This window comes from Micromesistius poutassou, assembly GCF_964030765.1.
Source record: "Micromesistius poutassou genome assembly, chromosome: 15".
In the NCBI taxonomy this organism is placed as follows: domain Eukaryota; kingdom Metazoa; phylum Chordata; class Actinopteri; order Gadiformes; family Gadidae; genus Micromesistius; species Micromesistius poutassou.
In genome coordinates this window covers 13,926,500-13,952,660 of record NC_140285.1, presented here as the reverse complement: position 1 = coordinate 13,952,660, position 26,161 = coordinate 13,926,500, and the positions used below count along the sequence as shown (strand labels likewise).

At 41.5% G+C, this 26,161-nt stretch overlaps 3 protein-coding genes across 5 annotated transcripts; 2 read left to right on the top strand and 1 right to left on the bottom strand.

Moving 5' to 3' along the window:
- Window positions 1-2,267: 2,267 nt before the first annotated feature.
- On the top strand, window positions 2,268-11,090 carry dnajc11a (DnaJ (Hsp40) homolog, subfamily C, member 11a). Its single transcript, XM_084479544.1, has 16 exons — window positions 2,268-2,364; window positions 3,631-3,760; window positions 3,877-3,950; window positions 4,208-4,309; window positions 4,398-4,526; window positions 4,652-4,774; window positions 5,282-5,355; window positions 5,443-5,632; window positions 5,782-5,867; window positions 6,129-6,245; window positions 6,754-6,909; window positions 7,128-7,197; window positions 7,554-7,611; window positions 8,767-8,909; window positions 9,497-9,626; window positions 10,386-11,090. Exons 1-16 carry the CDS (start codon window positions 2,293-2,295, stop codon window positions 10,409-10,411), a joined length of 1,680 nt encoding a protein of 559 aa, XP_084335670.1. The 5' UTR covers window positions 2,268-2,292; the 3' UTR covers window positions 10,412-11,090.
- A 1,215-nt stretch (window positions 11,091-12,305) lies between these two features.
- LOC311360015 (F-box only protein 6-like) lies at window positions 12,306-21,606 on the top strand. The gene is made up of 6 exons (XM_084480093.1): window positions 12,306-12,439; window positions 19,418-19,682; window positions 19,950-20,064; window positions 20,148-20,243; window positions 20,682-20,817; window positions 20,904-21,606. The coding sequence occupies exons 1-6, from the start codon at window positions 12,413-12,415 to the stop codon at window positions 21,048-21,050; spliced, it is 786 nt and encodes a 261-aa protein (XP_084336219.1). The 5' UTR covers window positions 12,306-12,412; the 3' UTR covers window positions 21,051-21,606.
- A 94-nt stretch (window positions 21,607-21,700) lies between these two features.
- On the bottom strand, window positions 21,701-24,971 carry LOC311359164 (cell division control protein 42 homolog). 3 transcript variants are annotated; one of them, XM_084479140.1, is made up of 6 exons: window positions 24,897-24,971; window positions 24,229-24,366; window positions 24,045-24,117; window positions 23,842-23,951; window positions 23,546-23,743; window positions 21,701-22,723 (listed from the first exon to the last, which is right to left on the bottom strand). In XM_084479140.1, exons 2-6 carry the CDS (start codon window positions 24,331-24,333, stop codon window positions 22,634-22,636), a joined length of 576 nt encoding a protein of 191 aa, XP_084335266.1. In that variant the 5' UTR covers window positions 24,334-24,366; window positions 24,897-24,971; the 3' UTR covers window positions 21,701-22,633. The 3 variants fall into 3 exon arrangements, with proteins under 3 accessions (XP_084335266.1, XP_084335267.1, XP_084335268.1); XM_084479141.1 differs by having other exon boundaries at window positions 24,900-24,969; XM_084479142.1 differs by lacking the exon at window positions 21,701-22,723 and adding an exon at window positions 22,800-23,354.
- Between the last annotated feature and the right edge of the window lie 1,190 nt (window positions 24,972-26,161).

Here is a 26,161-nt window from a genome sequence, read left to right as displayed (position 1 = left end):
ACATGGTATTTAATGGCGCTGTATCAATAATGTATTACAGACAGAGATGAGTGAAACGGAAACATCTCAAACCCCGTTAGGCCTACTGTATTCGAGTCCATCATTTACTCAGAAAGTTTTGTTCATCAAACATGGCAATGTCGAAAATGATATTCTCCTAATTAACGTCCACTCGTCCTTATTCGCTGCATTTTTTCCCATCAATTATTATAATTAATTTGCCACACTGCTTAGGTTTAGATTTATACATCTTGTTTAGCGAGTCGCCGCAGCCAATAGGTAAAATATGAACGTTTGCCACCAGTGAAGTAGTCTAATGTATTGTGGGCTCCAGGCGCGCTCTTGGAAATCCAACTCCATCCTCTCCTCCTCCTCCGCCGCTCCTGGTGTGGAGGCATCCCATCCCAGACGCGTGAAACAACCCGCTATCGAAGCGCTTGACGCTTGTTTTTGAGGGCATACATCGCGGTATTAACCGGTAGTTTAAAAACATAAACGTTGTGATCTACCGCGCTACTTCGCTGGGGAAACTGTCCCAAAAAATAAATGCCCAAAAACGCGTACAAGTATATAACAACATGTCTATTTCATGATGCATTGTTGTGTTTAAAACGGAGTAAATATTATCAAATATAACCAGCGACTTAATGCCAACAAAACAAACTATAATTAAACCGCGCCGACATCGAGCCTATTGACGGGGTAACTAAAAATACAACCCGCTTCTGAAAGCCATGGGTATGAAAGAAGTTGGGTCGATGGAGATGACATGTTGTCATTTACTTAGTAATGTTGTTAACTCGTTCAATTGTTAGTGATCTTGCAGAGGGCTCAGCTCAGTTCAGTGACGACATGGTACTTTGATCACCCTGACTATTTGTCCCCGTGTGTGGGCTACGATGGGAATAGTAGCTGGCTAGAATGCAAGCTAATATTAGCCGGCTAGGTAACGTCTCCACGTTTAGCTGCCTTTTTACGGAAGAAAATACCGGAGCGGTATTGGACAAAAACCTTCACTTATCTTTACATGTTTGTTCATTTCCCACGACTTGGAACTGTTCTACATCATATAACAGTCATTGTGTTAAATTGAATCCTATTATATTTCTCTTACCTTCCGGCTTGTTTTCGGCAGCCATTTCCCCTTCACGCGCAACATCGTCCTCCTCCTCACGACCGCGGGTACCACGCGCGTGCACAGCGAGTTGAGCACGAGGAGGGACTCGAGAAGCAGCGGCGAGTCCAACCAAATGCACACTTACCATTGGCTGAGAGTAAATGAGTGACAATGAAAAGCTGGACTTGTGACAGCGTGAAAAAAAATCACATCTCATATGAAACTATAAAACAACGGCATAAAGACACCTCAGTACACTACTACTGATAGCACATGGTATCTCCCTATATATTGCTTAATATACTATCTATTGTAGTATGATATATAGGTTGTACCATATCAAAGGTTATATATATATATACTCAATATCCTAATTCTAACTCTGCATTGTTGTGTCCAGAGATGAAAAATACAGTTATAGAAGTACGAATACAAAAAAGGTCTTCATTATAAATGCATATTTTGTTCCATGTTTGGAGCCATAGGGGAGAGGAGCATACGGGGCAATAAGCCGTAACATGTCAGAGCGGGCAGACGTCGGCTCCGCTCATCGCGCCGTGGAGGCTGGGCTGTGCGCTTGGTGTGGTGCTGAATGAACAGTTCCCTTTCTGAGGGCAGGACCGTATGACGCAGGCGCACCGAGTGAAGGGGCTCATTAAAATAACAAAGACGGTGATTATGCGTTGGCCATAATGCAATAGGTTAAATGTACTTTAATTTAAAAATGTGGAAATATTTATGTTAAATATGCATGGTATTCGTTGTATAAATGTTATTAGTTAATGTAACTATGTAATATTCTGGGTTATACTGGTGGCGTGTCAATGGCATGCGCCAAAGTCTAAATCTGTGTAGTTTAGCGATCAAGTGATTTTCAAGGAAAAGTGATTGCTGTGAAAGACTTTATAATTGAACCTATATGTAAGAAATTTTCTACAAAACAACTTTCTACATATTCAAGATCCATAAGATTCCCAATGACGTATGCCTTTTCCTGACGAGACCATATTAATGTAAAAGCAATCGTGCAATTAACACTTTGAATGTATATTTTAAGCATAATCGCAGCAATGTATACATGTCAAAATAAATGTTGGTAGTCATCCAAACCACAAGGGGGCGACCGTCAGCCCCCAGACGCTGACCATTCGAGGAAGGCATGACAGGTTGTAAACATGGCGTCCGCCTTGGAAGATGATGAGATTGACAATGATGATTACTATTCGCTGCTAAACGTCAGGAGAGAGGTAGAGTATGCGATTGTCTGTTACAAAACATGTTTGTTCTTGCATATGTAAACCTTTTTGGAGAGTTAAGCGTCCGGAATTTGCTCCACATGTGTCCAGTTTGAGCTATCGTTAGCCGTGTGCTAACAAGTGACCCTCGACATTGATTTTTTTTTCTCTTTGACAGTTCAGAGTTGTGTTCTGGTCTCCCTGTACGTCATATACTATCTTGGCAAACGCATACATACAGTTGTAGACTAGTTTTATTTTGTTTAGTTTTCTTTCTAAGTATTCGTATCTTTTATAAGCTCTTGCTGTAAGTTCAGTTTTTCCAGTTTAAACCATGGCAGTCTTTCACACGTATGGACAATCTCAGGGTATGCGGAGAGCATATGCTCCGCAGCGAAAGGAGACACTTCGGGGGCATTACATCCACCATCCCCCAGCTCACTGCTTTCCCTTGCAGTCGAACTAACTAATTAACTTAGTGGGGCATCGGTGTTCATTAACTTTATTTGAGTAAAAACGAGTCACTCATAACGCCATGCCGTGTTCTATACGATTTATAATGGCTAATTTACTGTTACTGATTCATGTAGCCCCATGTGTGAACCAGCACTCTGTATTATACAGTATACTACGATTCATGGTCACATAACATATGCTTTACATAACGATATTAACCCAAGTTAACTGTTGCGTTACAACTACTGTCATTGTTACCTTATATGTAATGTTCATACTCCTGGTGACCAGAGTAGGGTTTTTTATGTTGAGCAGTGTAGACGAGTTTAAAAGCTGGGCCCAACATAATGTCATAGTATCTCACTGTTTTCAATGGAATCGCTAATATGACCCAGTAACATAGTGCAGTGCAAAGTGTGGATCACATATCGGGCTAGAGTTTTACTTTCCCTAGCGCAGTGTGAATGATGTCTAATCAATTATGTCTGTCAATGATGTTAACCTCGCCATGTTCCAATCAAAGGGTTCAGTAATCAGTGCAGTTATTAGTTAGCAACACATTTAACACAATCCTGAACATGGTCCTGAACCGTTCCCATTAAGCTTTTCACTTGTCAATTAACTTTGACAGCATTATCTCCTATGTAACACACAGTAGTACACCCAATCAAATTGACTAGCATGGAGTTTAGACTGTATTCTTGCATCAACCTCTCTAATTGTATTTTAATTAATTCATATTGCCATGAGTTCTTGATGACTCTCTCTTATTTACCTCTTACATGTACCAATTTGTCCATTTGCTAAATGTCATGATTTCAGGCAACACAGGATGAGCTGAAGGCAGCATACAGAAGGCTATGTATGATTTACCACCCAGACAAGCACAGGGACCCTGAGCTGAAACAACAAGCCGAACAGCTCTTTAACCTTGTACACCAAGCTTATGAAGGTAAGGCAAGCTTATGAGTAACCTGTTACCACCTGTTACAACAACGCATCTGCAATTGTTCTTTGTAAATCGGCTGTCCTTTTAAATAATTGATGGTTATCTGTATTACTCTGTAGTACTCAGCGACCCTCAGGCACGGGCAATATACGATATCTATGGAAAGAGAGGACTGGATGTGGAAGGATGGGAGGTAAGCATCTACTCTCCAGAAGAGATATCTCTCACTACAGAATGAGAAACGCATTGTAGAATATTATGTAGAAACAGCAGGCATGGGGTTGATTTGTACTGCCCAACATTAATTCTGTTCACCAACTGTGTGTAACAACTGTTGGTCAACACCAAACTTTTGTACCATTATCAATAATCAGACACTCCCAGAACATTGTCTGTCATGGTTGTGAATGAGAACTGAAGGTCTTCATTGACACATTTCCACATGTGCAGGTGGTGGAGAGGAAAAGAACACCGGTAGAGATCCGCGAGGAGTATGAGCGCCTTCACAAAGAGCGAGAGGAGAGGAGGCTTCAACAAAGGACCAATCCAAAGGTGGGATGAGGGGAGGAGACGGATCCATCACTTCCATGTATATTATAAAGATAAAACAAATCTTTTAATTGATTTGTTGTTCTTATAGGGATTGATCAGTGTAGGCATCGATGCCACAGACCTCTTCGACCGATACGATGAGGACTATGAGGATGTGGTCAGCGGGAGTTACCCACAAGTGGAGATCAACAAAATGCACATATCACAATCTATAGAGGTAATGCTTTGTAACAAACAGATCGAATTGTATTAGTACAGCAAACCTGTGCTGCCCAGAAGTTGGCTGAGACAACTTTGTTAGAAGGCAATTTATAACTGGTGTCTTTTTGTTCTTTCTTGTAGGCACCTCTTACAACAACAGACACTGCTATTTTGTCTGGCTCCTTGTCAACACAAAATGGAACTGGAGGGGGTAACATTAACTTGGCCTTGCGAAGAGTCACTTCAGCCAAGGGCTGGGGAGAGGTCAGAACATGCTCTTGAGTGTCATCTTGACTTATCACCATTATTGGCGAGCCTCTCTGTCTTGAACAAAGTTTGTGTGCTTAGCTGTCGTCTCACTTCTAAAGTTTTTATTCCTGCTGTTCATGTTAACTCTCAGACTTGACACTTGTTTTATGACTTTAATTACTTTATTCCTCTCCTCTGCAAGATTCATTTTGGTGCTTTCTCCTCTGCTCTGTCCCTTGATTTCATTCATTCATTGCATTTCATTAAGTGAAAGTCGTTTCTGATTGGTGTGAGCAATCCGATCTTTTTTTTCCACAAATGTTCAACATGAATGGCTGGCATATTATGATCAATTATTTACTAGGACCATGCTCATAACAAAACTATGCACATCAACACATGACACATGTACTGTAAATGCTAGTAACTGTTGGGAGATAATGTGAGATTTATTTGAATAGTTCTTCCACCATTCATGAAGTGATAGATTCTAAGGACTAATGATTGTTTATGTGTACACAGCTGGAATTTGGCGCTGGAGACACCCATGGACCTCTCCTTGGGATGAAACTCTTTAGAAACCTGACACCACGCTGGTACGTGCAGAAGCAGAAGAAGTGGACAATTAGCTAGAAGTTGTACTCAAGCATTGATTTTGAAAGCTCATGTCTTCCCTCCGCTAGCTTCGTGACCGCTCAGTGTGGCCTTCAGTTCTCGTCCCGGGGCGTGCGACCCGGGGCGACCACTGTTCTGGCTCGTCACCTGGACAAAAACACCATGGGCTACCTGCAGTGGCGCTGGGGCACACAGTCTTCCATGAACACCAGCATTGTCAGAGACACCAAAACCAGCCATTTCACCTTCGCCTTGCAGGTCAGTGTTTCGATGTCAGCCATACTATATTAACCCCCAAGTGCTTGATGCGCAAGTTCAGTTGAACTAGGAGGATTGAAAATATACTAGATATGGTTCAATCGCCTTCCTGCCGTTAGAATAATTATTATATCTTTTTTTTTTTGCAGCTTGGCATCCCTCACTGCTTTGTGATGACGAGCTATCAGTACAAGTTCCAAGATGAGGACCAGACCAAAATCAAAGGCTCCATAAAGTATGTTCCCACGACAAGAAACATCTTCTCTATGCACTCTGACATGCATCTTTAATACCGTGTGTGATCTATAGATATAGGGTCTAATTAAAGCCTTATTAATGTAAATATTCATCATTAATTCACTTTCCTGGGAAAGTGAATTAATAGTCTCAGGAAAGCCTCCCAATTCTTTGTTCTCATTGAGTACGTTGGAGATGAACTGAGAGGACAAATTTGGAGTGTGGAGGTTGAGCTTCTTGGGTCTTTTCTTTGGGTCAGATCGGGCTTCTTCGGGACTATGGTGGAGTACGGCGCGGAGAGGAAGATCAGCCGACACAGTGTCCTGGGGGCCACGGTCAGCGTTGGAGTCCCCCACGGTGTCTCCCTCAAGATCAAGTGAGCACAACCGCACTGAGCTCTCTTCTCTTGTCGGATGTTACCGTAGATCCAACTCTCGTAGTTGGATCTACTCTCCAAGTCAGATGTAACTTAAAACTAAGTTTGCTTCCTGTCAGAAGTTACCGTAGATCTAACTTAACTCTGAGCTCGCTTCATATCAGATGTAACTGTAGTTGTAACTTAACGCTGAGCTCTCTTCATGTCAGATATTACCCTAGATGTTACTTATTGCTGTGTTCTGTCTCATGAAGATTAGCAATTGATGGAATGCAGTACAATGTGCTTTAAATCAAAGGAATGTTAAATATACCATTATGCTGATCAATTTGAACCTCTTTCCATCTTTGACTATGCATTACTTCATAGTCTTCCTTCAAACTATTTTGCCCGAATTCAAGGAATGGGATCAATAATTCTAGAAAAACTTTGAAGAAATAGTTGGGACACTCTCCAAGCAGAATATCTTCTTTTGTGTTTGATGCATTGTGTGTGTCTCTTCCCACAGGCTGAACAGAGCCAGTCAGACCTATTTCTTCCCCATCCACCTGACCGATCAGCTCCTGCCCAGTGCAGTGTTTTATGCCACCGTCGGACCACTAGTCTTCTACCTTGCCATTCAGCGGCTGGTCATCAGACCCTACCTGCATTCTCAGAAGGAACAGTAAGCTAGCTGTGTGTGTGTGTGTGTGTGTGTGTGTGCAATAAAGTGACCGAGTAACCAAATCAATCCAAAGCCATCTCCTGCTGTTGACTGAATTAACTCTAATTTGAGCCTGTCAAATGCAATGTATTTATTTGTTTTAATGGGGTTCTAGGCAGCATAACATCTAGCTGTGATCTAAGGAGGGGGGGATATTCTTTTATTTCTCTACTTAACAGGGACTTGGAGAAGCAGCGGGAAAGCTCTGCCACTGACATCGCCAGGAAGCGACAAGAAGCGGAGTCTTCTGTGAGTTCACTACAGCCCAGCAATTAGCGTCCGTTTTGGCTCCCAGCATGTAGACGCGGTGGGGTGTGCATGAACATCTCAAATATTAGTCAGTTTCAAGACATTTGTTAAGCTGCATCAGTCGTATTGTATGTGGCAAGATGTAGATGACCAACCACAATGGTGGCTGACAGGTTGTGTTTGATTCCCTCCTGTCCGGCCTACCCCTTACCTGTATATGAATGAAAATAAAAAAAACTTGATTAAAGTGCCTGCTTAATGAAGTAGAATAGTAGTCCTATTAGTAGAATAGGAATAGATTCAGTATCATGTGAAGTCTAACCGCCTTCATCTCTCTCCATTGCTTTCCTATGAAGGTCTTGCTGATGCAGGAGTCTGTGCGCAGGATTATTGAAGCTGAGGAGTCCAGAATGGGTAAGGGCTGTGTATGCCTGACTGTGAAAGCATTGCATTGTTTTTACATCAACATATTTGATTGCATGTTTGTATTTCATTCTCATTTGATTCGACACATAAACACAAATTTTGGATGTTTACGTGTATTTTCACCGCTCCTTTTAATGCATTCCTGTTCAAACAAATAATTCTTGTACATCGGCTCTCTTAGAGATGACCTTTGTAACCCTATTAAGGCAAGTGCTAATTATGGCTTTTCATTTATTTTACGAGTACACAGTGTGCCCGCCACTATTAAAACAAGCAGTAATTGGCGTACCACTGGTCTGTCACTGTGGTGGTTGCTGTAATTGTTTTCAACGCAGGTACCCTTAAGCAGCGTCATGTCCTGCAAGTTGGTGAAGTCACAACTAATGACAAGCACACACCTTCATCTCCGAGTTAATGTAGTACTCTTATTCTAATGAAAATCAGTACTTCCCAGGTACCCAAATTAGACGTTAATTGTGTTTTCTCATTCTTCGCTGCGTACTGATTAAATTGAACCAACTTGTGAGTAAAAAAAGAAGCCTTTGTCCAAATTGCTTGGGGATTTCAATCACTGGCACTCCAGGTTGTGATGCATTTGCAAGAGCTCCGTAAATGACTCCTTAACTAAACTCGTTGAGTAAACGTTAAACCAGGCAAAATCCCACTCAGTTGTTTTTGTGCTGAATACTGCTTCATGTTCTCACACCTCGCTCCCATCTCACTGGCTGCCTGTTCTGTTCACAGTAGACATAAGGCTGCTCCTGTCCTTAATCAAGTACTTGATCCTCAACTTTTACCTCTGAACTTTGAAACTCTTGTTATACTGTTAGATCTCTCAGAACCCTTGCCAAGTCCAAAAACAAAGTTGGTCAGGATTTTTCTATGGTAGACTCCAGGCTCTATCACGGCCATTCTAATCATCTGGTACCAATGTCCTGCTCAATGTACTAAATTAGTTCAATGTTTATAGATAATGCAGTTTACATGCTGTGCTCTATAGTCATACAAGGTCACAGACTTGCCTACTGAACACTTAAGTTCATTATTTTTGAATATAATTTCGTACATAAGTTTGTCACTGTTGTGTAAAACACAACCGATTATTGTGTAAAATCCATCTCCTCATTTTGTTTGTTTTTTTAGGTCTAATCATTCTCAACGCATGGTACGGCAAGTTTGTGACGGACAACAGTAAGAAACACGAAAGGGCCAAGGTCATCGATGTGACCGTACCTCTTCAGTGCCTGGTGAAAGACTCAAAGCTCATCCTCACTGAGGCCACAAAGGTATGGACACCGTGGGCACCCATCCACACATGGGCTAGAACGTATCGGAGTGCCACTACATCTACCTATGCTAATCTAACATAATCTATCTATGATGTTGCTATAACAAATCCAGCAGGTGATAACTCCACAGCACATATGACGATGTGTGTCCGACACAATAACTCACACAGATATTTTTACATATATTTAACATTTGAGACATATTCCTCTGGGATTTACCTATGGACACAATGCACTGGACACAATGCACTGAACTATCTGGCAAGAATGCATGCATGTTTTGAATAATAAATTGGAACATGTTGACTGCATGTTTGTTTGAGGAGAGCAAAAATGGAAATTAAACGTCATATTTTCCTGGTGTTAACGAGTGTGATATTAGAGGTTAAGGTGAAATTAGCTACGAATGCTTCTACGTCCATTGTTTCCATTACTACTGAATGTTTCTCCGTTTTCACTCTGAAATAGTTGCTAAAAACCACAACTAAAATATCTCCCTGTACTTATTGGGTTGTTGGGTAAACATTTGGTCACAGGGTGCTTCTATGTGCCACTGGCAGTTGACCTTGCGTTGCCTTTTCCAGTCAGGGCTGCCTGGCTTCTACGACGCCTGCGTGGGGGAGGAGAAGTGCCTGAAGGTGCTCTACCAGTTCCGGGGGGTCATGCATCAGGTCCTGTCAGGGGACACTGAGCCACTCAGGATACCAAAGCAATGTAAGCATCTTTACTGCACCCCTATGGTAGAGAGCTGATGACACTCCCTGACACGACGGTCGGGGAAGCTCTGCTGAACTGACACTGTCTCACCCTGTCTCGGTTTCTGTGTGTGTTTTATCAGTACAGAGGGAAATGCACTTCAGTATTCCATCAGTAGTATACAGAAATGTAGTTCATAGTATTGTGAAATCCTACGACAAAAATCACACTTTACTTAGTATCATTATTGAGCAGTGATTAATACATATCAATTAGCAATCTCTCTTTAACTTGTGATGGAAATGGTTTCCTTAATTGAAAACATATTGGTTAGAGGAGCTGTCCATTTTAGAGCTGTAATCTGAACGTAATTTGTGAGAAACAACTTGACCATCTGTCCGCTATTAGTAAATGAAATGCTCTGTGAGGATGTCTGTTCTGGTTCGCTTGCCTCTGTATTTGAGACAATTTCGATTTTTGCCTGCTCCTGGGTCATTCTAAACCAATCAGAGCCTCTCTTACTGATTGGTTTCAGGAATGCATCTTGCATGTCAATCACATGCGCTCACACAGCATTATCATAGCTCCAGAAACAGGGAGGCCGGGAAACGTTAAGGGAGTTTTTTTAGGCTGGTGATTTCAACCGTCTTGCTCTCTTTCTGCTCTCTCTCTCTCATTGTAACTCTCAGATCTTAGATGCAGCAGTTTAAGATGCCTATTCTGCTACCTTATACGTGTCTCATATTAACAGTGATTTATTTTATTTTTCATTTTCAGCTCACAGGATCGACAATGACACATAAGACCTCAAATATACAAGACATCATTCAACCAGACGATTTTTTTCTGGTTCTTTTTTCTTTCTTTTTTAAGATACATTATGGATTGAACTTCTTAAGAGTTTGTGCGTTTTTCCTTTTTGTTCAACTGTTCATCTAAATATACAGAGAGGAGTGTAACTCCACAGACAGGAGTTGTGGCCTGCTGGAAATACGAAGGAGACACCAAAATCAATAAGCTTCTCGGTACTTGTGTATTTCTGGTAGGGCTCGTGATGTACAGTCAAGTTGCATCGTACTGTACTGTAAACAACACTGCAGTGCCTATGTGATTGAAGACATGAATTAAAATCGGTATATTGCCATAATATTAAAAAGTGAATCTCATGTTGTCTTGGTTACTCAAGTCACACTGGGTGCTATTCAATTCAGTAATGATGAGAAGAGGTTGGATTACAACAATGCCTTAACCATTCACTGTATAAATCTATAAGTCTGCTCTTAAAGGTATAGTTTAAAGGTCTGACAAGGTGTTTTGGCAAAGCAGTAATGTTTCCTGTAATAAATATTGCATTTCCATATTGCCTTTCCCTCCTGGAAAACCTGAAAAGTAAATGTTTTAAAAGACACTAGCCTATATTTCAATTTAAAGTGTGTTATCCAATAAAAATACTTAAATATAATACATTTAATTGAGCGCTTTTATAAGTACTGCTTTTATAAGTACTGTACTCAAATAATATAATGATGAAAATATATAATTTCCCAGTTATGCTGTTTCTAATTTTTAGTTTTTAGGAGACTACATGTTGGTGTAATTAAACTGCTATGAATGGGGTTGTGCAGTTGTTGTCCTGAGATGCCCCTGAAAGATTTTTTTTTGAAGCTCACACTTTCAAAGGTGTGAGCCCTGCGGCGAGCTACAAAAAGCTGGTAAATAGTTACCTGTGAATTTGATTTTTTAACTTTGAACGATTTTTTAACTTTTCATTCCCCATTCCCTAACTCATTCCCTTCCCTGCCAGAGCTCTGTCTCTGACCCCCACCATGAGTTGATCAAACAGTTAATATGATGACACCTTTGCCCTGCCATTATCCCCCTCCCTGCCTGGCCCCCATTGTTAGTTGATCAGACAGTAAATATGTTTCATCTTCATCCTGTTTGTATCCCCCTCCCTGCCAATCAACTGTCTCTATCCCCACAATACTCTTGAGGAGTGGTGACAATGTATGTGGATTTACCATCCTGTTCTCATCCGTGCAGCCTCACTGTCACCCCTTACAGAAGGCTCAAAATGGTTTATTCCACCACTGCGCCAGGATTCCCCAAAACGGTAAACGCAGCTTCTGCTCATCGCGAGTTGAGTGACTGCTGATGCTGGAGCGCTGATTGGCAGAACCATGAAAAGTCATGTCTTTACAAAAGAAAGGGAAATCGGGGTCACAAAAAAGCAAGCTAAGGGAAAACAACTCCGAACCGATCTCTTTCAAAAGAAAGGTGAGCAAAAAGGTTTAAGAATGGTTTAAGAACCATGGTTTAGGCTAAGTTCAGCAGTTGTTTAGATTGAACGCAGTCAGCGAGTATTCTAGCTTGGAGCATAACTGCATTGTATAACATGAATTAATCAATGAAAGGAAAGGAAACGAAAACAAATAACATGTGATTTGGGTCGGCTTAGCTCAGGAGGTAGAGTGGGTTGTTTGCACCTGCAAGATTGCTAGTTCGATCCCCGACCTCCGCATCCAGTATCGATATGCACCTGATCAAGCCACGTCCTCCCGACGGGCTTGCTGTCGCCTTGCATGGTTGATTTATGGTTTGTCTATGAAGCGCTTTGAAACTGTCTGCTAATTTAAGTGCATACATTTCCCAGCATGCACGCCGGTTCTCCTACAGTGAGGAAGTTCCTTGTTATTGTCGCAGAGGAGATTTAGTGATAGAACGATTCCAAGTGTCAACATTTCCATACCAGACGTTATACAGTTTTCTGACCATGGCCCTGACAGATATCTGACTCTTCAGCAATGGGTTCATCTCAAAGCACCCCCAATGTAAGTACACTATTTATAGACGAGGAACCACCAGGCATGTGGATTAGAATCTGTCAAACTTGATGTTAGCATGGCAAGAACTAAAAACGAAACTGAACATGGGTTCAGTGGTTATAACACTACTGCTACTTTTGCTACGTGGACTCCGTCGTTATGAGTCAACTGGTTTCTGAGCTATCTGGTTCGCACATTCGTATGTGCAGACGTGGACTCCGCTATATGGTTCTGGTATCTGGTTCCCGAACGTGTGTGCATGTGATATGCGTGATCGTACTTTTCCAGATCCACCGAACGTCACGTTGCGTCGCAGATTCATCGCAATTCAACTAACTAGGCATGGCTTGCAGACTAACAAGTATGTTTTTGTAAATAGACTATATGAATAGCAGGCCATGTATTTTAAATTATAGTTGGGGACTATATATTCTTATCATTTTTATTCATTTTGTTGCGTTGTATACAAATTGACCTTCACGCCTCTTGCACACTACTTCCGTCAACGGACGCATCTCATTGGCCGTTTCTCAATTCGCGTTCTCGTCTCTACTCGTGTACCTGCGTTATCGTGAAACGTCATCAGTGGTAGCCCAAGTACTGTTCCAATTCCAAGTACGCGAGTACTGTCGTAAAACCTGTGTGTGTTCTCGATGCGTTCTCGATGAGGCCGTTCTACCGAGGATGCATCGGAGGTGACTTGTGTGGACTTGGGACCGTTAAATATCCAAGGATGCATTTCGCATTCCCATGTTTTAAAATATTAAGCCGTTTCTCAATACCAAGTACGCGGACTACGTACTCGCGGACTTGGAAGTACGTACTTGGCAAGTCTGGATTTTCAAGTACAGACTTCCGAGAACGCGAGTACGCACCTGCAATTGGAACAGCAGCGGACTCGATGATGCATCCTGGGATATTTAACGGTCCCAAGTCCTCCGATGCATCCTTGGTAGAACGGCCTCATCGAGAACGCATCGAGAACACTTCCGGGTTTTACGACAGTACTCGCGTACTTGGAATTGGAACAGTGCTTGGGCTACCACTGATGACGTTTACTGAGAACGCAAGTACACGAGTACACACAAGAACACGAATTGAGAAACGGCTTTAGTAAGCTATAATAATAGGCTATATATAGGAACATTTTACATATATAACAAAAATGTAGGCCTATTCATTCAAAATATTGACATACTATTTTAAAATGAAAGAGGCTGGGGTTTTGTTTTATATAATTTGTTTATATTGTATACGTTGCTGATAGAGGAAACCCATCGCAACGAAAATCCCGGTCGGATCCATCTGATCGTGTGTGTGTGTGTCTATTCTAATCTGTGTAATTTCTTGCTCATTCGTAATTATATCAATAGCAGTGGTGGATTTCATGATTCATTTGAATGAATCAGTTTGCGTCTGTCAGTTCGCCAAGAAGAGTCGTTCAATCGTTTGTTCGTTTGTTTGCATTTCCGGTAGCAGTGAATCATGATTCTCAAGCCGTTTCTCAATACCAAGTACGCGGACTACGTACTCGCGGACTTGGAAGTACGTACTTGGCAAGTCCGGACTTTCAAGTACAGACTTCCGAGAAAGCGAGTACGCACCTGCAATTGGGACAGCATCGGACTCGATGATGCATCCTGGGATATTTAACGGTCCCAAGTCCACACGAGTCACCTCCGATGCATCCTCGGTAGAATGGCCTCATCGAGAACGCATCGAGAACACTTTTGGGTTTTACGACAGTACTCGCGTACTTGGAATTGGAACAGTGCTTGGGCTACCACTGATGACGTTTACCGAGAATGCAAGTACACGAGTACACACGAGAATGCGAATTGAGAGACGGCTTCAGTCACTGAGTCGGTCAAACTCGGCTCCTCCCTCGTTCTCATTCTCAAACGAATCACGATCGTGCAATGGTGCAAACGGTCATCAATCAACACAACATTAACTAAGTTCCTTTTAGCTGAGGAGTGCTTCATGGTCGGAATCGGGATGTTGTTGCCCAGCTGACTCTCGTGACTTCTCAGTCCTTGAATGAGTCAGCGACTAGTGGGTGGAGCTGGGAGTCGAGTCTCGGAGAACGAACGAGAGCGGCGAATCAGGTCGGTTTGTTCATTTTAAAGAGTCGTTCGTTCAAACTGATTCGTTCGCGAACAAGCCACCACTAATCAATAGCTCCCTGTGGCTATGTGAGGATATTATGGCTGAAATGTATCACAACAACAAGCAGGAAGACGCAGGAAAAAGCCGGCTTTATAACGCCTGGTGCAAGGAGAGTGCAAGGAGAGTGTTGCCCCTGTACGTGTACAGCGATTTGATTGGCGGCAGGCTGCGTCCACAAAGACTACTCCCCCATATGTCAGACACGCCCTCCGTCATCCGTCGACGGACAGAGGTAGTGTGCACGAGGCGTCATGGTAACGGTCCGTTACATTTGGTCGTGGCCGCGGGTCAATGGAGCTCATAAGTCCTGCCCCTTCCGGTGGTCCCCATGGGACCTATGAGATCGTAAAATATGAATGTTTCAATGGAGAGAAAGTAATTATTTTCTGGTCCCAGTCTTTATATGCCTCGGATTACACATATGTTGTTTGTGGATTTAAAAGAAAAATTTTCATATCAAGAGTTTGACCGTTTATGGTGCAATTGTTCAGTTAAAGGCTGTTAGAGAAAACACAATGAGAAAGACTACATGTATGTGATGTCACTGCTCCCTGCAACTGGCGTGGACAAGACCGATAATCCCCCCATCGGCATAACTGAAACTCTCCACATGCCCCGAATTATAATGGTTTTCACCTCTTTCGATGCTGTTATCCTCCCCTTGGAAAAAAGTGAAGTGAAGTGGGGCAGAGAGATCGCCATGTCTGTACCAGAGTTCCAAGTGCGGGTGGTGACATATATATCATTCGCGTCGAGAGCAGAGAAGAGCTGTAGTTCACAAAGCGGCCTCACACAAAACCCAACATTGTCAAACTTCTTCGCGATAAATTGTAGTTTTCTTCAGCAAGTCAGCATGAAAAATTATCTTTTAAATCCACAAACAACATATGTGTAATCCGGGCATATAAAGACTGGGACCAGAAAATAATTACTTTCTCTGCATTGAAACATTCATATTTTACGATCTCATAGGTCCCATGGGGTCTACCGGAAGGGGCGGGACTTCGCCACTCACTACACTATGGCGCCAATGCCCTTTATGTAGCGGGAAGTAGGGGTTCATATACTGTATAAAAAATATGTTGTTTGAGGAAGTTTCTGGAAATGATTGCAAACTGATATTCAAATATATTATAATTGAAATGTAATTTTCATTAACATTCACTTAACAATATACTTCGAATGCTTCCTGCTGCGGAGCCCTTCTGGATAGCTAATAGCTGATTCTCAAAGGATCAAATCACAATGGCAAGAGACCGAGTTTTAGAATTTTTACATAAATCATTCATTATAAGGACCATTCACACCCTACGGTAAATACGGATACGGACCTTTTCGTCCAGTCCCAGAGGTTGTTTCGTCCGTCAGTGGGTCCGTCGCCTCTGAGCTTACGAATCTGGAGTGCTCCGGACGAACCGGAGCAATACCACCAGAGATCGAGGCGGCAGTAGAGTCAGAAGTCCAACCATTCGCAAAAATAGAGAGAGAGAGTAGTAGGCCTATAATATCTGATGTATATATATTTTGTATTTAATGTTTTATATTTATATTATACTATATACCTGACCTTATTATTTTATTGTTCACCTGCTTTGACAATGCAAATGTATATTTTTCATGCCAATAAAACTTCTGAATTTAAATTTTGAGCAGAGAATCTGCAGGTTGGTGAGGGGTGTCACATGCCACCACCACGTACACTTTGTGCGCCTTTTATTTGCTGATTTCGGATGACACAGAGCAAAATCATCTCCTCTACAGATACCATGTTTGCGATTGTCGATGCTGGTAATTTGCGACACGACAGTCACTCCCCTCTAGAGGATGTATTGCAAAAAAAATTAACGGACGGAGGTATGATGGTTAGTCCCGGAGACGACGTTTAGTACGGATGGACAAATTTCGTCCAGAGCCGGAGGTATGAATCAACCTATAGATAGACATTCTTGTGTCGTCTAAGAACTTTACCGCATTTGGTTTTTAAATTAATCACACTAGCGGTTATAAGACAATAAGACAATGTGCAATGCACAAAGGTAACCAGTTGTCTTAAACCAGCCCAAGACAAAACTGTTCCCCGGATAGTGAAGTAATGGAATCATTATTCATGGCTTTCTTATTATCAGTGATTCACGGTGGCGTGGGGAATCCACTGATGCATTATTTTAAGGTAAGTAAGGAGACATCAATTTAGATCATCACTAGGGTTGTAAGTTACTCTATTGGGGTACACTGCAAGCCATGCCTATTTACAACAGAACAGGAAGAGGAAAAATTTGAGGAAACATACACATTCATACAAATAGTAAGTTAGTGGAATTGCGACGAATCTGCTGACTGATTTTAAGCACTTAGTAAAAACTTGACAAAGTGGTAAACTCCCACCAGCAGCCACTTAAGAGAGCGTGGTGCGTTGCCACGCGTTGGTGGGGCCACTTTCCCTGTTAAAGCAACAAAAATGCAGGACAGCCATTAGCAAAAATTACATAATATATTCAAGGTTTATTCACGTTACATTTGGTCACGTGTCACGGTATGCCATTTCTTCTCAATGGAATTGCTGCAAGTGACTTAAGGTTAACTTGCAAGTTAGTTATTAGTCTACTACCTAAACAGCTGTAGATTATTTTGTTGGGAATTCAATCGTTGGGTAGCCCAGAGCTGTTAGCCGTGGTGAAAATAATCATACTGAAAATAACTTAATCAGCATGTTGAACGTTTTTGTAACTTTATTTGTGGAAAGTATCTAACTTTTTTCACACCAAACAAAGCGCCAACAAAACGAAGACACGTGTAACGTTACACGTTGAGACATAGACTGTGTATTCAATATAGAGCTTTTTGGTATTTCTGACATCCCTAATACTGATTTGTGAACACCAGATTGATTTGATGAAGGAATTCGGTCAGCCCTCTTATCTGCAGGGAAAAGCCCACATCAATCCTCCATCTCACGTATGTTTTGATTTGTGTGTGCACGGAGAGGATTGGCTTCACAGTCATTGTCATTGTGTTGGGGAGAGAGCGGGTAAGAGACAATCAATGTGTTCCGTGCAGCTAGTCGATGTATGGGAAACCCTATCGATAGCCGAGGGCGAACTCTCGGACTGATAAACCAATAACAATACGAATTATGAACCGCACAGGTTAAGTCCATGTGTGGGAAACACTAGCTTGGTGGCTGGCATGAGCCACTTGTCAAAGTAGCACATGGTAGTGGACAGCACATGGAAGTTTGATCCATATAAATAAATTACGTCTAATGAATGCTGTTTTTCACATGTCCCCCCGGAGGTTAAGGGGTAAAGACTGCAGGACGGTGTTTTAAGTAGGGGGTGCTGAAATTGTATATAAAAAATGTATAACTTTAGGAACGTTGTTGGCTCCCCTCACTCAAATGAACGCTCATCCACTCTCCCTCCACTTTGAGGATGAGCTACTGAAACAGCTAAGGCACTCTCGAAGACATGATAAACGACAGTGCGAGACCTATGTAACGACGGTGCTAGGGCTGATACTACAACTACAACCAGGCGAAAGTCATGGAGTGCTGGGCGAGCTGCTTCCCTGGGCCCACTGGACCTCAGTTGTGCTCTTATTAGAAGCAGTTTTACCCCAAAATTCTAAAACTCGTTCTTTTGCCATTGTGAATGTAAACGAAAACAACATTAAACATTAAACTACATTAAATTAAAAGACATTTTAATATCAGTATTGCAATCATTTCCAGAAACATCCTCAAACAACATGAAAGTTGCGCCCCCTCCCCCTACTTCCCGCTACATAAAGGGCATATGACGCCATTGATCCGCGACCAAATGTAACGGACCGTTATCGTGAATTAAACTACTGGTTTGACCATTGTTTGATCAATTTGTATACACTTAGGTTTACAACTCAACAAAATGAATACAAATATAAAGAATATATCATCCTCTACTATAAATTGAAATACATGGCCTGCTATTCATATAGTCTATTTACAACACACCACACTCCAAGAGTTCCATTTAGCTTCCATGTTGTAGCAGAACTTCCAGGGGGAGATGGCACAAATCCTGGGCCAGAAACAAAAAATGTAAAGGTGAAGCCTTGTTTCCGGTTTTGTTACAAAGATATTCCACTGATTCCATTTTTCTTTTCTTATGTACTGCTGTTGGCCTAGTATGTGTTCACCAATTACGAACTTGCAGATCCCCACCTGCTACAAATATGCAGCGAAAGAACGTTAAACATCCAGATCACACCCAGATTCGATCTTGTCTATCTTCAAATTTTTGATTTCTTGAGATATGAATCTTAAGCCGGATTTGTGAGACTAGCTTTAATTAAGCTTATTCATACCCCAATGGTAGACCTCTATTTAGCTTTCATGTGTCACCCTTTTTTCTGTCTGAAACACCCTTTCCTCTTTTTTTAACAACACTAAATGGCTTTATGCAAAGGCAGTCATTAGTGTGGCAACAAGGCAAACACACTATTATATAATTATAATAATAGTAATAATTATAGAAGTATGAATAGGTCTGTAAAGATCCAAAGGAAACGTACACCTTCAGAAAACTTGGCTTTTGGGCCTCAGACCATAAATAAAAATAGAATATATGTATTTTTTTTTTTTTTTATAAAAATCAATTGTGGTTACTGAGGGTTTAGTGCGAAGGTTCTGGAACTGGAATAGTACCAGAGCATGGTCTATTATCATGATATATGTACCATTTCTATGGCCCTAATTTACCTAGTGTGCATTTTGGTTCTAAACGTTTGAGCCCAGACGGTTGCTGGGTGACTGAGGCTCATGGTCAATGCCGTCAGTCTGCAGGCGGCCTGACTCTTCCCCCAGAGCTGCTGCAGGAGATCTTCGCGAACCTCCCTGCCCACCAGGTGGTGCGTGTCTGTCCGCTGGTGTGTCGTGAATGGAGAGCATTGGTCGACAGTGAGTTCCTGTGGAAGGAGCGGTGTTGGCGCGAAGGCTACAAGCCCCGCGATGAAGCGGGGCACGAAGTACTCAAGGGCTGGAAAGTGTTTTACTTCCTGTCGAAAGACAAACGGAATCTTCTCAAGAACACAAAGGCAGAAGGTAAGACTCCCGCCTTTGACAACCATAAGTTTTTTCTGGTGGAAGTCCCTCAGGTGGTTCTATAGCCACTTGGTTAAGTAACAATTGCTTTCCTAAAGCACCTTACATCCAATTTTCTGTGTAGAATGAAACAAAAGCATACCGTACCAATACCTAAATCAGGTTTCGGTACAAAACAGTGGTATGAACCGAACCTTGAATTTTGTGAAACGTTCCACCCCTATTTTCATCTGTAATATAAATGCTTATAACCTCTACTTTCCTAAGAGGGCCTCAAATATTGGGACATTCTGTCCAATATGGGAGATGGGTGGGTGGCAGAAGAAGTGATGAGTACCCACCCAAATGAGGGAACAACACGAAACTTTGTCAGCTCTTTTGAGTGAGTAAACATATGGTGTAAACCTAAAAGATACTCGCAAGATCAATGATGCACATCTTGTGAACATATTTTATTTTCTTCAGAACGTGTCTTAAGTCCCAGCTGATTGACTTGAAGAAGGAGGGGTACAACCACATTATCATGGATAAGTTCCAGCCCGATATCAGAATATCAGATTGGTGAGAAAAATATATTTCCAATGAGAGTTTAATGGGTGATAGTTATTTTGTGGTTAGTAAGTTTATTAGTAACTTCAAAATGTGGAAACTGCATAATGACATTGTCAATTTATAGCAGTTTGAAGTCACTAATAAACACAGCCGTATTTACCCAGGTAAAGACGTGTGTGTGTGTGTGTGTGTGTGTGTGTGTGTGTGTGTGTGTGTGTGTGTGTGTGTGTGTGTGTGTGTGTGTGTGTGTGTGTGTGTGTGTGTGTGTGTGTGTGTGTGTGTGCCAAGTCTGTATGTGTGTGTGTGTGATAAAAAAACACACTGATGAACTCACAAAGCTTTATTAATTAGATTAGATGTATTTGTGCACTATATTCAAATAGTTAGCCATTACACTTTTTCGCGATTCAGTTTTTGATTTAAAATTGTACTTAAATTGTGTCCCAGGTACGCCCCTCGGTTCGACTGCGCTTGCGAGTACGAGATGCGGGTGGAGCTACTAAACAAAAAGAAGGAAACTCTTCACATCTTCGCTCCAAAGAAAGTTCGCTTTCAGCAGTGGAATGATCAGAATTGGAACGAGGTTTTGACAGAATAAATGAATCATATATAAAATAATCTAAACTATGAAACTAGAACATTAACATTCTTAAACATCTTATGTTTCAGATGACCCATGTCTTTAGGAACTACGGACCAGGGGTGCGATATGTTAAATTTGTCCACGGCGGAAAAGACATGCAGTTCTGGAAAGGATGGTACGGAATCCGAGTAACAGACAGCTGCGTTGAGATTGTTCCACCAGGGGATAGATAATCCCAATTGAATCCTTGTGTAACAGAATATATAAGCATGAGGCACTTTAAATGCAAACTATTATAATGTGCGTTGTCGGATATCGTCTATTTTCAGAGCAGATGTTTAACATCATTTCTATATGTTTGTCTATCGTTTAACATATGTGTACTTCACTGCCTCTATTCACACAAATGATCTACATATTTTGTCACAGTAAAAGAAAATGTTTCTAGAGAACTACTTATCTATAGTCGGAGCAGACAAATCATTTTGTCAATTGTATTGTAAATCAACAATCCCAAGCCATTTAACTTATCATTCCTTGATAGGAGAGTCCGCCACTCAGATGGAATTACATCTGATGGAACATACCGTGAATATAGCCATAATAAGCCTTTCTAAGTTACTGGTTTCATTGTCATCTCATAATAAAACAATGCACACTTGATAGCGAGAGCCATTTAAGAAAACCAAATAACACCCATTGGATTACCTTGCTTTTTATACATTTTTTGGTGTATGTTTCTGCTATGCTTGGCTCTTATGTTCACAATAAAGAAATAATACAATTCCTTTCTGCAAAATGTCCAGGCATCACATTTTGGACAAAGGTCATTATTAAGGCTTTAAAATTCATGAGTCAGAGTCACCTGTCACATAAGGGGGTTTAAAGTAATACTGGTTTTATTGTGGTCAGTTGTTCACAAGCAGATTACAGTAGTCATTTAGATACAATATAAAAATCAAACAGTCATATGTACAGCAAGGTAAACATTTTTTGTTCACTCGTTTGAAGCTTCACTTCCCATGATTTGATGCCACCTTTTTGACTGGATGTCAGGGCTGCTGTCTCTGACATCGATTACCATGCCACATAATACATGAACTATATTCCATTCCTCTTATGTGTAAACTTTCAAATAGTTCATATTTAACAACATTTAGCAATGTTAATATAATCATTTCTGATGTTACCAAGATATGTGCTACTCTTGTAAGTTTTAGCCATCTTTTAAATTATGGCATTTCTAGTATGGTACTTTTTCACAATGGAACAGTGGTACAATGTTGGATTTCCTTAAAGTAAAAATAATGTTACACATGACAAATTAGATAAATGCATGGTGGCAGTGAGCACTAGAATGTGATGAGGGCCTTCCTTAACCAGGATACAGAACATGGTTATAAATAAGGTGTGAGACAGGAGCCAAAAGCCTACACTGCAGGCAAACTGTTCCATTAACATTTTTCTATGTGTGGTATTTGTGTAATGATGGCTTTTGAGTAACCACATTTTTACATAACAGTGGGTCTCCACTGTTGTGTAGACTGTGAATGTGCACCAGTTAACATGTCGTTGGCCCTCATGTTGAACACGCCAAGTGTTTGGATCACAAAACTGTTAAGACTATCATATATATATAACGCAGTATTGCATCTTCAAATAAAAACAAACAATCATTGAATATTATAGTCCCCGACATATAAGGACTTACAACTCAACCTATAAACGTATTGGAATGAGTTTTGCTCAGGAATTTCTTTCAACATTTTTCATTTTGGGTTTAAAAGCTAGGAGGTGGAAGAGTCCCGGAGAGATTTCAGAGTAGTATACATTTACGTCTTTTCTTAGGTTCAGGGGGTTCCAGTGCAGCCAGTATGGCCTCATCAAACACATTCTTTAATCCTTTCTGTGGAAGTAAAACACGTAGGTTCAAAAAACATTGCTACTGATCAAATGGACAGTTTGGCAACATGGTTATTTATTATTTAACATGACTACACCTGAAACAGGGTAATCAAAATGTTCCTTTATTTAAATTCCACACAATTCCCCTCACAAATAAATAGTATTAGTAAAGAGGGGCAGATGAAGTACAAAAAGAAAAGTGACATGTATAAAAAATGAAATTCAAAAACGATATGTATGGTCTCAATGATACTCACTCAACTGTATTAAAGTGTATAATACAGTAGCAGTAGAACAGTTACAGATTAACGAAATGTCAAAATAACCTCATATTATGTTTATAACGCAAAAGGAAAGATTGGCACCTTTCACGAGCTAGAGTAGAATAGAAGTCAGAATAAGCCGATCCAAAGCAAGACAGGAACAGGCAGCGGGGGCAAGGGGGTTGAAAGAGCATTGGGTAGTTTTTTGTGGCAAATACACATTTGTTATACAATGAACTAGCAGCAGACAATCAAGAGGCAGCCTCAGGGCGGAAGACATCAGAAAAGACAGCACTTTCTCTTTCTCTGCGTTTCGGGGGGCTCTAAAGCAGCTAGGATAGCCTCATCAAATACGTTCTTCAGTCCCCGCTACAGAGAGACAAAGAGGAGGGGCAGAGAGAGAGGGGGGGTGGACACCACCAGGGTTAGAGGAAGTCAGGTTAGTTAGCAAAAAGGTCAGAAAGAGTTGGTTGAACAAGAGTTGATTCTTATTCAACTAATGGACAGCACCTGCTTGCCATGGCGGCCACACAACACAACCAATCGGAGCAATGTGTTACCTGCGTCAGGGCGGAACACTCCACGTATTTGACGGCCTTGAGGTCGCGAGCCAGCTTCTCCGCCGTCTCGGGGGTGATGGGCTTCTGCTTGTTCTTGGCGAGCTTCTCCACGGTGGACGGGTCATCCCTCAAGTCGATCTGAGTGCCCACCAGCAGGAAGGGAGTCTTGGGACAGTGGTGAGTAATCTCAGGGACCCACTGTGAAACAGATTGGCAAAACGTTGTTTTTTTTTAATCAGAGCCTTCGAATCAACAGAATAACAATTGCACTCAAATACACTTGAAAATTGACTCACTTTTTCTTTGACGTTTTCAAACGAAGAAGGTGAAACAACCGAGAAACAAACTAGGAAGACGTCAGTCTGAGGGTAGCTTAAAGGCCTTAACCTGTCGTAATCCTCTTGACCTGTGAACAAAATGACAAGCCATTACATACCAGGAAAAATCCCGACGCCTTGTGTTCAGTTCATAACAATAACAAGAAAGAAGGCTTGGTTACCTGCTGTATCAAATAAACCCAGGGTGTACGGTTCGCCCCCAATCATAACAGTTACTGCATAGTTGTCAAAAACCTGTGGCACAAGAAAATAAGACATTGATGCAAATGCTTCTTTGCATGCCATTACACAGCACACCAAAAGATGAGCATCACCCACTGATATATATTTATGTTATGTACTTACTGTCGGCACATATTCAGAGGGGAATTTGTTGGTGGTGTATGAGATCAATAGGCATGTTTTTCCCACCGCTCCATCCCCAACCACAACACACTTGATGGTCTGCATCTCTCTGTTGTAGTTCGACTCGATTTCAGACACCTGGCAAGACAGCAGACAGTTCAGACACACGCCACAGTAGTGTCAAGTCACGTTCATGAACGAATAGAAACGAACGACTCAGTGCTGACGATGAGGGGTGCGATCAGTCAACAGCCTTCAACCACTGCGTTTTGAGGGCTACGAAGTGCCTCGACCGGATGGCCGCACATAGCTCCGAGTTGGAGACACTAGCTAGCTAGCCACTCGCACACGAAGCGGCTCAATCGCTTTGAGATGTTGCAAAGCGGATTTTTTTTTTAAGCAACACCGTCTTTCCACGTCGCTGTTACGGCCATTATCTTGGCATCGTTGTGGGGAGTACGCGAAGAGTCCAAGCGATGCTAGCCGTCGCAATCGTTGTCGTCAGGGAACTAGCTAGCGGTAAAGCCCCCCCTGAGTCAGCTAACAGCTCGGTTAATCGACGTGGTTTCCCGATATCACAGCACCGATAACAAACACGATGAACTATTTCTAGACCAATAAATAGTAAACGTTTTAGAGAATATATGTAAATAGTTGGACGGCCCTACCACAGTCCGCTTGTGTCTCTGTTAAAGCCCCGTGTAAAGCCGGGCGTTGGCACGAGCAGCTCGGTTCAGTACTGGGAGGCTCAGCCAATGTTGCCAGATTGGGTCAGATTTCCCGCCCTGATCTGGCAACCATGGCTGCAGCGCGCTAGAGCCAGTGCTGCCAGATTGGGCGGGAAATCTGGCCCAATCTGGCAACACTGGGCTCAGTTTCCAGGCGGTGACGTCACCTTCTCCACTTCCCTTCCTACTTTTCTCGATGCTGCTGGAGAGCTGCTGTTAACCAGTGGTGTTTTGCTGAGTGCACATAGGCTGAAAGTGTTGGCTTTAATAATATACTTTTTGATTAGTGGAAAGTAAAAAATAAAAATAAAAGCGAGAATTTGAGAGGAATGGATTGGAGTATAACTAGATAATAAAAAGTGAACAAGGCCTAGCACTCCACTCACAATGCCACTTGTGTATCATTTCTGGTACCCACGAAATGTAGAAATGTTCAGAATGCATGTACATTTAACAACCGTACATGCCTTATCGATCACAGGGACAGGATATGGCTGGTAAAAGCATATTTCGCATCCAGGGCATATTTGTTAATTTCTGTATTTAACACTAGGTGGCGCAAGATACCGACATTTACCACTGTGTGTCAGTCCGTGAACAAATAGAGCAAACTCAATATGCACTTTATATAATTTGCATGTATTGTATAAAATAAAATGTATGTATTAATAAAAAAATGTTTGATTTTTGTTTTTGTTGTCAATGTCATGATAGACATGTGTGATGTCATTATGTGATGATGATGGACGTCACATGATGGACTTAAACATTGTTTGATTTGGTTGACTATTTGTGATTTTCATGTTTCTGTTTGACCGGACATTCATATATGTTCTGAACATTTTTATGTTCTGTATGTTCCCAAGTGTAGTCCAATGTCGATATTCATCACATGCCTCTAAATAACTTTCCCGCTAATAATTGCTAATATAGGCTTACTCTTCATATTTACAAGTCATCTGAATTAAATATAATTTCCACCTTCTAAAAGAGAGACTAGGGAATAGATAACAAATTATTTTAGTTTAGAAGGATGGTTGAGTTACATTTGAACAATATAGAGAGATGGTGTAGGTATACCTGAGTGGAATTATAACAGCAGAAGAAAAAACACATCACTTCTTTAACCTTTTCTGCTGTTGTGCTGTTTCTTGGCCCTGACCAGTATTTTCCATTGACACCTCCCTTTATTAAATATTACATAA